The sequence below is a fragment of the Macadamia integrifolia genome, chromosome 14, assembly GCF_013358625.1.
Source record: "Macadamia integrifolia cultivar HAES 741 chromosome 14, SCU_Mint_v3, whole genome shotgun sequence".
NCBI lineage: Eukaryota > Viridiplantae > Streptophyta > Magnoliopsida > Proteales > Proteaceae > Macadamia > Macadamia integrifolia.
The window spans coordinates 15,308,769-15,324,840 of record NC_056570.1 but is presented as its reverse complement, the minus strand read 5'-3'; the positions used below and the strand labels follow the sequence as shown (position 1 = coordinate 15,324,840).

Here is a 16,072-nt window from a genome sequence, read left to right as displayed (position 1 = left end):
GGAAATTGGGTTTTATTTTTTCATTACCAAATAGTGGCTCTCTCTCTCTCTCTCTCTCTCTCTCTCTCTCTGATGAAAGAAATAACTTATATTAAAGAAGCACCAAAAGATACAGAACAAGGCATAAAGATGCCAGCCAAGTCAGCAATAAAGAAAGGAGATAAAAAGTTAGGAGGATTAACATCCCAAAAGTGAGAAGCCTGACTATGAGTTCCAAAATTAGCAAGCGAGTCTACAACAGTGTTCCCTTGCCGAAAGGTGTGCTTAAAATAGGTCTGAGGGAAAAGATCCGATAAGGTGAGACAGTCATCAATGATGTGAGCGATCCTCCAAGGAGAGACAGTAGTAGTCCGCTTGAGGAGATTGACGATCATTAAATTATCACTCTCCAAAATGATATGGCTGAAACCTCTATCAAAAGCAAGTTGAGGAGCTTGCCTAACTGCAAGAGCTTCAGCAATATAAGCAAAGGTGATTCCGACAGATTCTGCAAAACTACAAATGAATCGACCATGATCGTCACAAACAATTCCTCCAATCCCTGCTAAACTAGGACAGCCAAGAGACGATCCATCAACATTGATTTTAGTGTATCCGATAGGAGGAAATTCCCATTTGACATTGATGACAAATGGAGAAACCACGATAGTATTAGGTGATAAGCAATAATCTCGAGTGAATTGGAGGCAATGCAAAACCAGCGAGTGGATAGAATGAGAAGTTCGTCTAAAAACAACGTCCAAGCATGCCAACCAGGTTTTCCAAACTACTCCTGCCATGAGCGCAAGATGCCATTTCTTCAGTTGTTTTGAAGTTCGTAGAGCAATGATCGCAAATATCCAGTCTTGAATGGAAGAATGTGTCGAACTGAGAAAACCGAACCAACAGAATTCCAAATCATGGAGGAATAAGTACAAGTGAGAAACAAATGATCATGATCAATATGATCCATCTAGCAAAAGGGGCATTGAGTGTTAAGGTGAAAATGTTACGTGCACAGCTGCTCAAACGAGTGATCCTTGTGTGCGTGTTCAAATCTTTGATACTCTCCCAAGCCAAATAGGACAGCTCACGAGTTTGTCCCTTGTTCCTATGTCTACCTATGGTGGAAGATAAAAGAAGATAAAACACACGTGGTTTTTTCGAGGGAAAAACCAATCCTCCAATGATAATTTACTGTATTAAAATTCGATGATTACATTACTGATAAAAAATACTTATATAGATTATAGCCAACATTCAAATCTTAGCCACGACTAAGCCGTTTAACCACTTCCTCCAATATAGCGTTACGACGTTTGACTAATAGCCCACTTCCTAAAGAATCGCTCTTCCTAAATAAAAAAGACTAACTACATAACCTCAACTACTTGGACTCTTTCTACCATGAACTAATTACTCCTACTTTATTGCTAAGATGACTAGGCCACCTTATGAGACACGTAACATCCCTCCCTTCTCAAACTACACCCTTGCCCTCAAGGGTGATCTCCGGAAAACGAACCTTCATTTGTTGCGCATCCTCCCACATAGCATCTGATGGCGGAAGTCCCTTCCAGTGGATAAGGATCTCGGTTCTCTATTTACACATACGGTGATCCAACACTGCTTGTGGTTGAGCAATAATAGCATCTTCTTTCTCATGAAAGGTTGGAAGCTCCTGCTGCACTTGTACTGCTACACCCACCCTTTTCTTTAAACAAGACACATGAAAAACAGGATGAATCCATGATTCCCGTGGTAATTCTAGTTTATAAGTAACGGTCCCCACCTTCTTGATAACCTCCTAAGGACCGTAATATCTTGGAGATAACTTCAAATTCTTCCGAAGCGAAATCGATACCTGTTGATATGGTTGAAGACGCAAATAAACCCAATCACCCACGTCAAAACTCCTCTCCACTCGGTGAAGATCATAATATTTCTTCATGCGATCTTGAGCTGCTTGTAATTGACTCCTCAATTCCTTAAGAACCTGATCACGATCAACAAGTTCTTTAGCCACCAACTCCATTAGAGTTGTTCCCGGGATATATGTCAACAATGAGGGAGGTGCTCGACCATATACAATTTCATAAGGAGTCTTCTTTGTTTCTGCAATGGACACTAGTGTTATAACAATATTGAGCCCAGGGGACCCAACGAACCCACTCCTTTGGTTTATTACTAGTGAAGCATCGCAAATACATGTCAATTGATCGGTTCACAACCTCCGTCAGTCCGTCCGTTTGCGGATGATATGCTGATGAGAAGTTGAAGTCTGTACCCTGCAAACAAAATAATTCCTTCCAAAAAACACTTGTAAAGACTGGATCTCTATCACATATGATTGTCTTGGGCATACCATAGAGTTTGAAAATACTGTCAAAGAATACTTGAGCCACTGATGTTGAAGAATATGGATGAGAGAGAGGAATGAAATGGGCAAATTTAGAAAGACGATCTCTTAGAAGTGGGGAGTCCATCTATAAAATCCATGGATAGATCCATCCATACCTGGGAAGGAATTGTGAGCGGTTGAAGTAGGCCCACCGGGAAAGTATTCTCCCATTTATGTCGCTGATAAGTGTCACATTGGTTAATGTGCTCCCTAATTAAGCTCCTCATTCCATTCTAGTAAAAAATTGATTGTATATGTTGGAGAGTTTTGTGATAGCCTTCATGAGTTCTGGAATGTAACTCCTCCACAATAATAGGGGGCTAAGGGAGAGTCCTTCAATAAATAAATTCTATTTTTAAAAAACAAAATCCCTTCTCTGTAAGTCCATGGACCCACTGCCTCTCCATGTTGTATACGACTCACTATGTCTTGCAACATTAAATTATTCTTCACCTCTTCTCTTATTGGATCAAGCCAGCGTGGAATTGGACTAGAAATCGCCAAATTCTCTCCCCTTTCATCTCTTCTAGATAGTGCATCAGCAGCTATATTCTCTTTCTCAGTCTTATACTCAATTGCAAAATCATAACCCATCAACTTGACTAACCACCTTTGCTGAGCTGGAGTGGTAATTTTCTGGTTCCAAAGATATTTCAAACTCCTTTAATCGGTCTTTACAATGCAATGAATTTCTGACCCAGTAAGTAGTGCCTCCAACGTTGCACTGCAAGGACCACAACTAGCATTTCCTTTTCATAAGTAGATAAAAATAAATTCTTACCACTTAACGCGTGACTGAAGAAAGCTATTGGTCTCTTGTCTTGAGTCAGCACCCCTACAATTCCCGATCCCGAAGCATCACATTCAATGACGAATGTTTTAGAAAACTTTGGAAGTGCTAAAACGGGAGCTTGGGTCATCACTTGTTTGAGCTTCTCAAATGCTTCTTCTGATCTAGTGTCCCATCTAAAACCTCCCTTCTTTAACATGCCGGTGAGAGGGGAGGCGATCCTACCATAGTTTTGGATAAAATTACAGTAGTATCCTGTCAACCCTAAGAACCCACGCAATGATTTAATTGACTGAGGTTTTGGCCATTCTAGCATAGCTGCTATTTTTTCTTTGTCCACCGCCACTCCTTCACTGCTAATGATATGGCCCAAATCTTTGACTTCCCGTTGGCAAAAACTACACTTCTCCTTCTTGGCAAATAATTGATGAGATAACAAAATAGAAAGTACAATATCAAGATGCTCTAGATGCTCATCCCAAGTTCTGCTATAAATTAAAATGTCATCAAAAAATACCAACACAAACTTACGAAAGTACCTCTTGAAGACTGAATTCATTAATGCTTGGAAGTTCGATGGAGCACACTCGTCAACCCGAAGGGCATCACCAAATATTCATAGTGGCCTTGATGTGTAAAGAAAGCTGCCTTCTCAATGTCATTAGGATGCATCCAGATTTGGTGATAGCCTGATCTTAAATCCAACTTTGTAAATTAAGTGGACACGTGTAATTCGTCGAGCAATTCATCAATAACCGGCATAGGAAACTTATCTTTTACGGTCAACTTATTAAGTGCTCAATAATCCACGCACATGTGCCATGAATTATTATGCTTTTTGACAAGCAAAACTAACGAGGAATACGGGCTCGTACCGAGACGAATCACACCCACTTTCAGCAATTCCATCATAATATTCTCAATCTCGTTCTTCTGGTAATGCAGGTAATGGTAAGGCCTAATAGACACAGGCCCACTTCCCTCTTTCAATGGAATATGATGATCTTGATTATGGCTCGGTGGAAGTCCTCGAGGTTATTGGAAAATGTCACAATAGGTCTACAAAAATTTGGAAAGCTTTGTATCTATAACGCCAAAATTAAATGGTGGGGCTGAATTACCTTGCTGAAGTGGACTAGATAGTGCATAGATCTGAAGTAGATGTCCTTTTTTCTTCTTTTTAAATTTCTTGCTGAATTCATTATCATCCACTATCTTATCCTCAGGTACATTCAAACCTTGCAATTTAACTTCTTTTCCATTAATAGTGAAAACCATTTGCAATTTGGAAAAGTCCCACATAATGGGCCCCAATGTACTCAACCATTGAGCCCCTAGGACTACATCATATCCCTCCAAAGGTAGTAAATAGAAATCCACCATGATGGAAAATCCCTGCAATGCCATGCAAACGTTTTTGCATCTTCCCAAACTCGAGATTTTTTCGCCATTGGACATAGCCACTTCAAATTCTCCTCCACAGTTAGGAATTAATCCCAATTTTCTACAACATTAGCATTTAAAAAATTGTGTGTGCTACCAGAGTCAATTAGAAGTGTTACCCTTTTCTGTCCAAGCCTCCCTTGGACCCTCATGGTTTGGGGATTTTGGGTACCCGCAATAGCATGGATCGATATCTCTAGCACGTCTTCTATCTTTGCCATCGCCTCTTTCTCGACCTCATCTTCTTCGCTATCTGACCAATTTCTTTCGATTAGGAAAAGCTTTTTGCATCGGTGGTCGGGGTCAAATTTTTCATTGCAATTAAAGCATAACCCCTTTGCTCATTGATCACTGAGTTTCGCAAGAGAAAGCTTCTTAATAGGCAAGATAGGTCGGTTGGGATTCGGATTGCTAGATGTCCTTTCGGTTTGGGTTGAAACAGAACTTCGACTTGCCTGGTTGCATGTTTCGTACAATCGTGCAAGCCCAATTGCAGCTGATAAGGTCTTGGGTTTGCATGCTTGGACATCCACTTTCAAACTTTCCTTCAATCCACTAATGAAACATCCCACTTTTTGTTCCTGTGAGAGTTTCCTTACACATAGCAACAACTTGAAAATTTGGGTTTGGTAATCTCTCACCATTCTAATTTGCCTTAACTTGGTTAGTTCACCAAAGAAATCTTGGTAATGAGAAGTACCATACCGTACGAAGAGTTCCTCTTTGAACTCATGCTAAGTAATCAGTTCGTTGTTTCTTTCTTCCTTGAGAAGTTGATACCATAATTGGGAATCTCCCTCAAGATTCCATGAGGCCAATGGAACTTGTTCTTCTTCTGGGGTTGGATGATAATCAAAAAATTGATTAGCTCTATAAACCTAGCTGGTGGGGTCATCTTCCCCATTGTATTTGGGAAAATCTAGCTTAACGACCTTGGGGATCAAGGCACCTGATGTCGTCGACCCATTGAACATTCCTATAGATGGTCTACCCCCTTCACGTTGAGGTTGGTGGTGTGAGCTTTCTCCTTGATCTCTACTCTCATTCGCTAGGTCGCGTTTAGTGTTGATAGTAGCGAACATTTGTTACATTGATTCCATCATTTCTTGGAACTTTCGATCTTGCATAGTAGAAATGTTCCCCATCTCAGCTTCCAGACGATCAAGGTATTGGTCAGCCATCCCGAGCTCTGATACCACTCTGTTACATGCACAGATGCTTGAATGGGTGATCCTTGTGTGTTGATACTATCCCGAGCCAAATAGGATAGCTCACGAGTTTGTCCCTTGTTCCTATGTCTACCTATGGTGGAAGATAAAAGAAGATAAAACATACGTGGTTTCTTTGAGGGAAAAACCAATCCTCCAATGATAATCTACTGGATTAAAATTCGATGATTACATTACTGATAAAAAAGACTTATATAGATTACAGCCAATGTCCAAATCTTAGCCACAACTAAGCCGTTTAACCATTTCCTCCAATATAGTATTACAACGTTCGACTAATAACCCACTTCCTAAAGAATTGGTCTTCCTAAACAAAAAATACTAATTGTATAACCCCAACTACTTGGACTCTTTCTACCATGAACTAATTACTCCTACTTTATTACTAAGATGACTAGGCCACCTTATGAGACACGTAACAGAATACCTCTCTGATTGAGAAGCTCAAGAATAAGGGCTTTTCTAAGAAGAACCTTCCATAAATGCATTTTGACTTTTGGTGCAATGGATATATGCCAAATCCTTTGCCACATAGGGTTAATATTAGAATCTTGATGATGTAGAGTCAATCTGTATGCAGAGGATACAGTGAATATGCATGTTGAAGTTGGAGACCAAATCATGATATCCTCACCATTAGCATAAGGGATGGAAATGGAGAGAATAATAAGGGCAACATCCAGAGTCCACCATGCATAGACCATATCAGCTTTCCACTCCTTGCTAACAAGATCTATGAAATCAGCCATTGGATCGAGCCAAGGATCAACAGTATGCCCATGTCCAATGTGAATGAACAATCCTTTAATAAGGAGTTTCCTTCCAAAAATAATAGACTTCCAACCCCAAGAAGATAATGGGGGACATTTAGCTTCAAGAAAGGAACAAGTTGGAAAATACTTGGCTTTCATAAATCTTCCCCATAAAGAAGATGAAGGATTGAGGAGCTGTCATGCTTTCTTCACAAGAAGAGCTTGATTCATTTGAGCAGATGATTTTAAATTTAGACCCCCAAATTTCTTGGAACGACAGATCTTAGTCCAGCTGATAGTGGGAACCAATTTCCTTTCTCCATCCGACCAAAAGAATCCTCTACAAGTGGAATCAAGAGAATTCAGCACTGAAGTGGGGAGTTTGAAATAGGACATATAATGTAGCGGTAGTGCCGAAAGGGTGGATTGGATCAACACTTGCTTGCCTGCTGAACTTAAGAATTTTGTTTTCCTGTGGGATAGGCGAGAGTTGACTCAATGAAATAAGTAGTGGCATTGTGCTTTATTTATACGCCTATCTAAGAATGGAACACCAAGGTAAGTGTCAATGGCCGTGGTGGAATGAATATGAAATCGCTCAAAGATCATTCTTTTTAATCCTGAAGAAACATTCGGGCTAAACTGTGCTCTAGTTTTGTTTAGGTTCAGAGCTTGACCTGACAAAGAACAGTACTCATTCAAAATTGATTGAAAGGTTCGGATTTCTTGACATGTGGCACGACCAAAAAGAATTAAATCATCTGCAAATGCCATATGACAAATAGGATCCCCAAGATGTGAAGGTCGTATACCATGAATCCTTCTTTGATGCAGGGCCATTGAAAGATTGGCAGATAAAACTTCAGCACACAGAATAAAAAGATATGAAAATAATGGGTCTCCTTGACGTAGTCCTCTTGTAGGTCAAAAAAGTTGCAACGGCAACCCATTGAGAAGAATGGAAAGCGTAGTTGATTCCACACAGAACATAATAACATTGATCCAATGAGAGTCAAAGCCAAAATTGGTCAGAGGAGAACGAATAAAACTCCATTCAAGCTTGTCATAGGCTTTGCTCATATCAAGCTTAATGGACATATATCCAAAACGACCCCTTCGCATCTTCTTCATACAGTGCAACATCTCATGACCAATTAGAATATTATCATGAATATTTCAGCCTTTGATAAAACCATTTTGGTAAAAGGAAACCAGCTTATGGAGCAAAGGATGGAGCCGATTCACCATGATACGAGATATAATTTTCTAGGCAAAGTTACAGAGACTAATTGATCTATACTCTTGAGATGGCCGTAGGAAATTCAACTTTTGGAATCAAAGAAATATATGTATGATTGATAGTCCTTGAAAAACTGCCTGTTAGGAAAAAATTCTGGACAAAGGAAACGACATCCGCTTAGATTGTAGGCCATACCTTGTGAAAGAAAATGCCAGAGAAACCATCTGGACCGGGAGCTTTCAGCCCAGGCATTCTCATCACTGTGCACCTAATTTCATCCTCCGTAACAGGAGCGAGAAGTTGCATGTTATCCGCATTTGAAACTCTTCCACGAATTGGAGCAAAATAGTTATCATCGGGTAGTGGATTTGATGATGTATAATGATCCTGAAAATAACTTTGGAATGCAGCCCCAATATGTACACGATCAGTGAGGTTTAACCCGTTGTAATTAAGAGTGGAAATATTAGCTCGATCTCGTCGGCGCATCGTTGTTAAGATGAAAAAACCTGGTGTTGGCGTCTCCTTCTCTTGTCCAATTCATTCGAGACTTATGTTCCCATAATTTTTCGATTTGAATAATGAGCTTCTTAACTTGGGCTGTAGCCTGCTTTTCATTAATGCCCCAATTAAGATCCCTGCTGTCAAATGGGACTTCTTGAAGGGATGCTAGATGTCGTTTGCATTCAGCTAACTTGGTATTAAGATTCCCCACCACTTCTTTGTTCCACCGATTCAAGTTTCCCCGTAGGCATGCAATTTGGAACTAAGAACATAGGAATGAGACCCTTGTACATCATGAGTCCAAGAATTCCCCACCACTCCCAGGAAAGAAAGTTCTAAGACCCAGAAGGACTCAAAACGAGAAGGCCGTGGGAAGCGATGCACATGTGGAAGAGTAGAAAGAACCAGTGCCTTGTGATCTGAGCACATAACATTAATGTGAGTAATCTTGGCATATGGATATCTTTCCATCCAACTGGCTGAAGATAAAGCCCGGTCAAGGCGTTCCTCTCTCTCTCTCTCTCTCTCTAGTGTGTTGGACTATTTCTAAATTTTTCATCAATATCCCACAAGCTTATGCCTGCATTTCAAACGCCACTTTTATCCTTTTCTCTGCAACTCTACTCTCAAATTGTGGCATCGGAGCACCCGATGCAAACTTGCAGTGCCACCATTGGTAGTAGTAGAAGCGAACACATTCTTCTCCTATGAACTGAAGTTGGAGGAAAAAGGTGATTCTTCTGAAACGCGGGGCCGGAGAGGGAGATGAAGGGCGGGAGTGCAGGTTAAAAACAGAGAAAAAAACTTTTTTTTTTTTTCCCTGGTAGAAGAACATAATATAGCATTAAAATTTTTACAGTAAACAGAGATGACATTGAGAGATAAACAAGAAAAAACCCACCACAAATGTTTTATGACAGACATTAGCCACTCCGGAAATGTTCTCCATTTCTCCAGTGAGATTTCTTCCCCAAGAGGGAGAGTGAGCTTTCAGCGTGAAAAAGGAGGGACAGAGAAAAACGGTACACATACATGTACTGCATATTTTATTTTCATACAAATCAAAATCATAACTTCATCATCTAAACAGCTAGCATGCCCAACCTTTTCCCTTTAAAAAATAAGACTCATCTCAATTAAATTTGATCAGACCGAATCACAATAATCAGGTTTTCTGAAGGGTAATTTATAGCACCACCCCTGTAGAATGCCAATATTAGAGGGACACCCCCTCTTTTTCACCAAACTAGACTCGGACCCCCTGCCGTAAATGTCTGTTAAATGATGCTATGAAATGACATTTTAGCCCTTATGAGTAAAGCACCTTCTCTTATTATCCCAAAAATACCCTCTCTTCACCTGGATCACCCCTATCAACTTCTCCGTCTCCGTTCACGTTTAAGTTCAGCGGCTACCGATGAATCTTCATCTAAGGCTCAATAACCCCTTGCCCCTTCCTCTTCTCCGTTTCTATTCCCATAAATTGCAGCGGCGGGAATTTAAAATGGAAAGGTCGGAAAGCCAACTGGAATCCACTAAAAACCATTTTAAATGAATCTAATAGCTCGCAGGAAAAGACGACCTGGGTTGTTGGTCGAAGATGCAGCAGCTAGTATTAGTACTGTAATTTTAATTTTGACTGTGATTTCGTACTAGGTGGTGTGGGTTATTCATACTGTAGTGGTCAATCTAAGCTCAATAGAAAGCTCTCAGTATTCTTTCCAGTATTAATAAAAAGCTCCCATTTCAAGGTTTTCTTGCAGAGTTACAGTGAACTTCTGTTTTCTTTTTTGAAACACCCAAGTCGGCCTCGAGGTTCAGAGAGAAGAAGCTGAAATCGCCGACGGTCCTAGAATTTTAGATAAAACGTATCCATCCCAATTAGCTATGTCTACTGCCGACCTTGGCACCCCTTCCCCACCCCCTTCTCTCTCTCTCTCTCTCTCTCTCTCTCTCTATGTTTTTTTTATGTTGTGAGCTAGTTTCTTTTGTTCATTACCTCTCATTATTGATGATTTTGGGGTTTTGATTTTTGGGTATTGCTCAAATTCTGTGGGAGAAGCTCTTTTTGATGGTTTTAGGGTTTGGTTCAATGATTTTACCTTTATTGGTGTTCCTGCCCTTTCGATCTGATTCAAGTACTATCTTTTATGTGAAATTGTTTGCTTGGGCTTCAGATTCTCTCTCTCTCTCTCCCTTTTCTGATTCTGGTTTTCTGTTCTTAGTTACCTCCCTTTTTCTTGGTACCCTTGCTCTAGGGTTACGTTTCGTTGACGTTGGGATGGTTAATTCTGGTATAGAGTAAAGATGACGATCGGTGTTCCCACCAGTGACCAAGACTATGATCGAGCTACAGCAATGAAGCAATTCGATGAGTCCAAGATCGGAGTTAAAGGCCTTGTGGACTCCGACACCACCACATTCCTCCTTTCTTCATCCACCCACCCGAAACCCTCCTTTCTTCCAACGAGAGGTCCTGGAATGGAATCAGCCAGTTGGGAGAAGTTCTGATGGAGATATTGTCGAAAGCTCGGACCTGCGGTGGGATGCTGATGTTAGCATTTCAGATGATATGGGGTTAAGAGGTGCATGTAAGTGAGGGTAATATCGGTACTCCATTTTTTTTTAGGATAAAATGGTATTTAAAATAAAAATGAACTGCTGATGTCAGAATTCATGGTATATTCTGTAACACTGCCTGACGCGTCTAATTTGGTGAAAGAGTGGGGATGCCCCTCTAATACTGACATTCTCCAGAGGGTGGCGTTGTAAATTACCCTTTTCTGAAGGACGAATCGAGGAAAAAAAAAAACAGTTTTCCAACTATTTAAATAAAGCGTTAGACGGCCCCAGCGAGCAAGTCCGACAATATGCATGGATACCCATGGGAAATTGATACAGCTGGTACCTATCCTCACACTTTTCTGTTTACTTGGTTCTTTACCTCTTCCGTCTCTTCCCCTCTCCCCTGAGGACAGAGCCTTTTGTGAACATACAGTGAAGATCTATGGACAAGACACCTTAAGTGCATGTGAATGGTGCAACAGAAAATCCGGAGAACATATACAGTTTCAGGAATTTTTCAAGAATTGATCATGGTAGATGCTTCCCTTTTGTTGAAGGTCGTTCATGCAGGGCTTTCCTAGGAGTGAAAGAGGGGGAGGGGGAGTGGGGGTGGGCGTGGGCATGGGCGTGGCAGAGCATTTAGAAACCTCAAATTAAATGACAGATTTCCTCTGCGACAGTTAAAAATAGAGTGCGCAACTAAAAATAAGATTGCGCAAAAATCGCATGCATCATCTATAACACTGGACTGAAATCAGAAGACCATTAGAACATGAAGATAATAACAAAACAGTGAACTGTAGAGCTACTCTGTTATGTACTAACGTCAGTTAAACAGATGGGCATACCATTAAAAAAGTTAATATAGATAACCTTGTTCCTTTCAAGTAGTTACCAGATGAGGACCAGATCCTTTGAGAGGAAGCACACATGAATAAGTAACATACTTGACACTGTCCGCAAGAACGACAACGAAAATTCGAGACAGGGACTTTGAGGAGATTACTCCATCACCATCAACGTCACTAGCCTCCCTAGGATCAACCAGCACAGAAACAACCAATGGAGAAACAGATTTATTGCCTTCGAAGTTTCCACCACTTGAGTTTCGCCCAACATGTTCTTCAGTTTTGTTTTGTGAAGATCTAGCAAGGGGAATAGTAGAACGATCGAGTATTCGTCTGTTCTTCCTCTTACCAGAATGCGGGGGATTCGCTGTAGTAGCATTGGCAACCGATGTTACTGGAACAATAGCAGCTGCATTAACAGAAGCTGGAGAGATATTGAACTGAAAGACTTCAGTGCACACGCCAGAACTCAATACTGGTCCTGCACCAAGGAATTGGGGAGAAAATAAATAATAGAAGGATGAACTAATATTTAAGAACAGAAATAGAAACTACAGGCTCCTAATTCCACATTCCAACCAATGAGTATTTCAACCTTGCAAAATAAACAACATTCCATTTGTTATTTTCAGATAAAAGTACAGGCAACTTTATTGGGGAAAAGAAATAAAGATTCCAGGGGAAGCTTATCTTATACACCATCAAATATCATAATACAAGTAACTTTTTTTTGCAGAGGGTGGGTGAAAGATGCATAGGAGTAAATGATGCAAGAAAAACACTGCCAAACACAGGAACTCCTCACAAAGGCATATAATTCAATTTCATATCATTTATCACTCAACAGATTCACCCATATATACCACAACAACTGTATTTTTTTATCAAATTCCTAATTGTATGACTAATTGATGGTGCAGGGGAAAAATTGTTAACCATATGTCAGATAACAATTGATTATTAGACTAATTCTAAACTCAATTACCTAATAACAAATCAACAAAAAATAATAACACCTTTAGGACTCCAAACTTGGGCTAAGGTTTCCTGGTCACATTCTTTCACGACTCCATTAAATTTGACTGCATAGAGAGGTCATTTTGGTAACAAACATAGTTTTCAGTCTATGCAACCCAAGATGTTGGATGGGGTCCGAGCAAGGCATATAAACCACCTAGCCTAGGCAAAGACTTGACAACTATGGTAACAAATTGATTAAGCCTTCGTAGTTTAACAGATTGATTGCAAGGGGGTTAAATCAATTATGGTGATTGGTCTGATAACAAGTTGTCTCACCTAAAATTCATATCATCCTCTTAGAATATTTTCTTCAATGCATTTATCAAAAAGTGTAAATGGTCCTTTTACATGGCACACAGATCTGCCACGTGGCAGACTGGAAGGGGACTATGTTTTTTGGACAGGAAGAACCCTAGGTCCCCTACTGACATGTTTTCCAGACGGCAAAATAGGGTTAAGAAAAATCCATGAAATGGGAGACTGCAAAGTATTGGTCAGAGTATAGTACATATGCATCGACATACATGGGAATGCACAGTAATACACCCCGGGGCTATGGTTGAATTGGACTATGAAATTTCACATGTGGCCTATCCATACTGTCTTACAATCTATCCAACGGTTTGAAATTGCCACATCGCCCTGCCACAAAGTAGCAATCAATGCTCTCGTAGATTCCAACATCACCTGACTCTGAATCAGATGAGCTAACTAAACTAAGAACTTCAGGAGCATACACAGCTAAATAATCACACTATAATACTTTATAGCCTATACAGCTCATGCAGTGGCTAAATTGTGATTCACATGTCTTTAGAGTTCCCTCATGCTGTGGTACAGGTTTTAAAAGTTATTGATGAATTTCATTTATGCCAAGAAAAACTAGCATTGCTAAAATAAATATACAATTCACATAATATAAACAACATAGACATAGGCTATAACCATTACCTGCAAGGCCTTCACGGAACCATTGTTGCAGCGATCCATCAGCAGAACTTAACTTTGAATTGTCCTTGTAAGTATCTCCAGAACCGGAAGCAAGAGCTCTCCGACGGTCATTTTGGTTCCTGAACGAGTGATGATGTCTTTCAGAATTCCGCCCAGCTTGAGCAACACCATACACAGGAGGCAACTTGCCTGCAATTGCCAAACCAGTTTCTCTAGCTTCACGAGCAGGAGACACAGTTGCCTTATCACGCTTCAATTCACTAGAAGCATGAGAAGATTTCATGGCTTTCTCACTAGCGAGAACAGAATGAATTATCAAGTTGCCATCGATCTTCACAAGCTTGTCATTTCTTGGCACATAGAGTGATGCAGTGAGAGGCTCACTAGCATTCCTCAGAGGCAAATTCTGTGATTCCCCTAAGTTCTGTTTTACTTCTGAATCTACCCCTTCGGATCCATCTCTTTTATAACGACTACTTTTTCCATCAACTCCAGTTAGATAAGACTTCTTAGTACTCAATCTTACTCCTACATCAGGATCAGACTTGTTACCGCGTCCCATAACAGTCAAAACCCTCCCTTGATGATTACCATAAACCCCATTACTAGAAAACTGTAATCCACTGTTTACTGCTGCTTCTTCATTTACTCCATATCTAACGTTTACAAAAGGAACCAAAAACCCAAACAGAAACATGAAAAACAACACACCCAGAAGACTAACACTAGCAACTTTCTTAGTTTTAGTCTCACCCTTCTTACTCTCAATTTTCTTAGCCTTGGTTGTGGACTGCTGTGGTTTCAGTTTTGGAATTGGGACCAAAGGAACTTGAGACCCTTGTGGTTTCACAGGGTAAGAAGCATAAGGAACCCAAGCATAAGCCATGGGAGCCATGGGAGGAGGTGGATAAATTCCGGAAGGCGGCGGACAGATGCCTCCACCACTTAATTGTTGCCGTAAGCTCGTATTTTCAACCATGAAAAAGGATACCTTGCTATTCAACTCTGCAATCGTAGAATGCATGGACCTTATCTTGTCTTCAAGCTCCTCTACGTAATGTTTCTTTCTCTGACGAGAGAGCTGTGCACTTTCCCTGTTCCTCATCAACCTCGCCTTTTTCTTCTCCTCTTCTTCATCCAATGTACCATTAGAGAGCACAGAGTTCACATTCTCAGACCTACGGAACTTACTACTCCTAGGGTCAGTGTTGCAATCTTCCTTCGCTTTCTTCCTTTTCGCCAAGTACCCATTTGCGACTTCTTCCGACTTAATCTTTTGATCAACAACGATGTCTGAAGTGTTATTGCTTGAATTAGGAGACGATGAAATGCACCCAGATTGACCTCCATCGCAACAACCAGAATCTGGCGAAAGCGAATTCAAACCCTTCTCCCCGCCCGACCCACAGCCACCGAATTCTTCTGAGGAAACAGCACAAGAAAATCCTCGATTGCAGCTACCCGTTTCTGGAGAAGGAGAATTCAGAATCGCAGCAACATCAAATCCACCAGACGAGGAAGAAACCCCCGATCCATCAGTAGCTTTCGAATTCTGCCACGAAAGAGAATCAGAACGATCTCCTGTGACATACCCTTCGTCTTCGGGGGGTAGAATGAGATCATCCAAGGTGAAATCGATGTCACCTAGGTCGCCATCGAACCCTAGATTCGCTGCGAAATCTTCCGGCAAGTTGAGATCGTCGTCGAAGTAATCGTAATCGAGAGGAGGAAGCGGAAGAGGATCGTAATCTGCTGGCAGATTAGGGTTTGCTAGGTCGGTTGCAGGAAGGGAACCGCACATGGTAGGTTCCTGACACGCCATCACAGGATTTCGAGGTTTCAGACCAGGGAGAGGGGTTTTAATGGGAAGGAAAGAACGGAGACTTAAAAAGTTCGAAGACTCAAGACTCAAGACTCAAGACTCGTTCACGTGGACACGTGGCGGAGTTTGCGTTTTTCGCGCTTGTATCAGGAAACTTCTTTGAGACTTTTTGTTGATCGTTTAAGTTTCTTCTACGGGTCGCATTCGTGCGTTAAGTCTACTGCTTCATTATCCTGTCGTTCTCTGGGCCATGGGCAAAATGGGCCATGCGCAATGACAGGTGAGGGGATGCAGTTTCCATCCTCCCTATAAGAGGGTGCCAAGTTTTTTTATTTTATAGGTAAGAAGTTATCCAGAGTCAGAGTCAGAGTCAGAGTCAGAGTCAGAATCAATGAGAGCACATGTAGAGTCGCATGAAAATCCTCTGCAGTGAGTGTGGCAATGCGATGAGTATTGAATGGCCGAGATAATCTTGGGATGTATATCCAGACACTCTTAGCCATTCGATGCTCACCGCATCGCCGCACT

The 16,072-nt window shown here is 41.0% G+C and overlaps 2 protein-coding genes across 2 annotated transcripts; both read right to left on the bottom strand.

The window, feature by feature from the left end:
• Nucleotides 1-70: 70 nt before the first annotated feature.
• Nucleotides 71-1,164, bottom strand: LOC122061048. Its single transcript, XM_042624214.1, has 2 exons — nucleotides 993-1,164; nucleotides 71-867 (listed from the first exon to the last, which is right to left on the bottom strand). The coding sequence occupies exon 2, from the start codon at nucleotides 777-779 to the stop codon at nucleotides 87-89; it is 693 nt and encodes a 230-aa protein (XP_042480148.1). The 5' UTR covers nucleotides 780-867; nucleotides 993-1,164; the 3' UTR covers nucleotides 71-86.
• A 10,426-nt stretch (nucleotides 1,165-11,590) lies between these two features.
• Nucleotides 11,591-15,594, bottom strand: LOC122061863 (bZIP transcription factor 17). Its single transcript, XM_042625379.1, has 2 exons — nucleotides 13,723-15,594; nucleotides 11,591-12,232 (listed from the first exon to the last, which is right to left on the bottom strand). Exons 1-2 carry the CDS (start codon nucleotides 15,542-15,544, stop codon nucleotides 11,787-11,789), a joined length of 2,268 nt encoding a protein of 755 aa, XP_042481313.1. The 5' UTR covers nucleotides 15,545-15,594; the 3' UTR covers nucleotides 11,591-11,786.
• Nucleotides 15,595-16,072: the final 478 nt, after the last annotated feature.

Bases quoted from the DNA above. Each gene is read 5' to 3' on its own strand.
- LOC122061048 (XM_042624214.1), bottom strand. From the start codon at position 779: ATGGCAGGAGTAGTTTGGAAAACCTGGTTGGCATGCTTGGACGTTGTT.
- LOC122061863 (XM_042625379.1), bottom strand. From the start codon at position 15,544: ATGGCGTGTCAGGAACCTACCATGTGCGGTTCCCTTCCTGCAACCGAC. The intron at 12,233-13,722 runs GTAATGGTTATA...TCCTTGGTGCAG, and splicing joins GTTCCGTGAAGGCCTTGCAG to GACCAGTATTGAGTTCTGGC.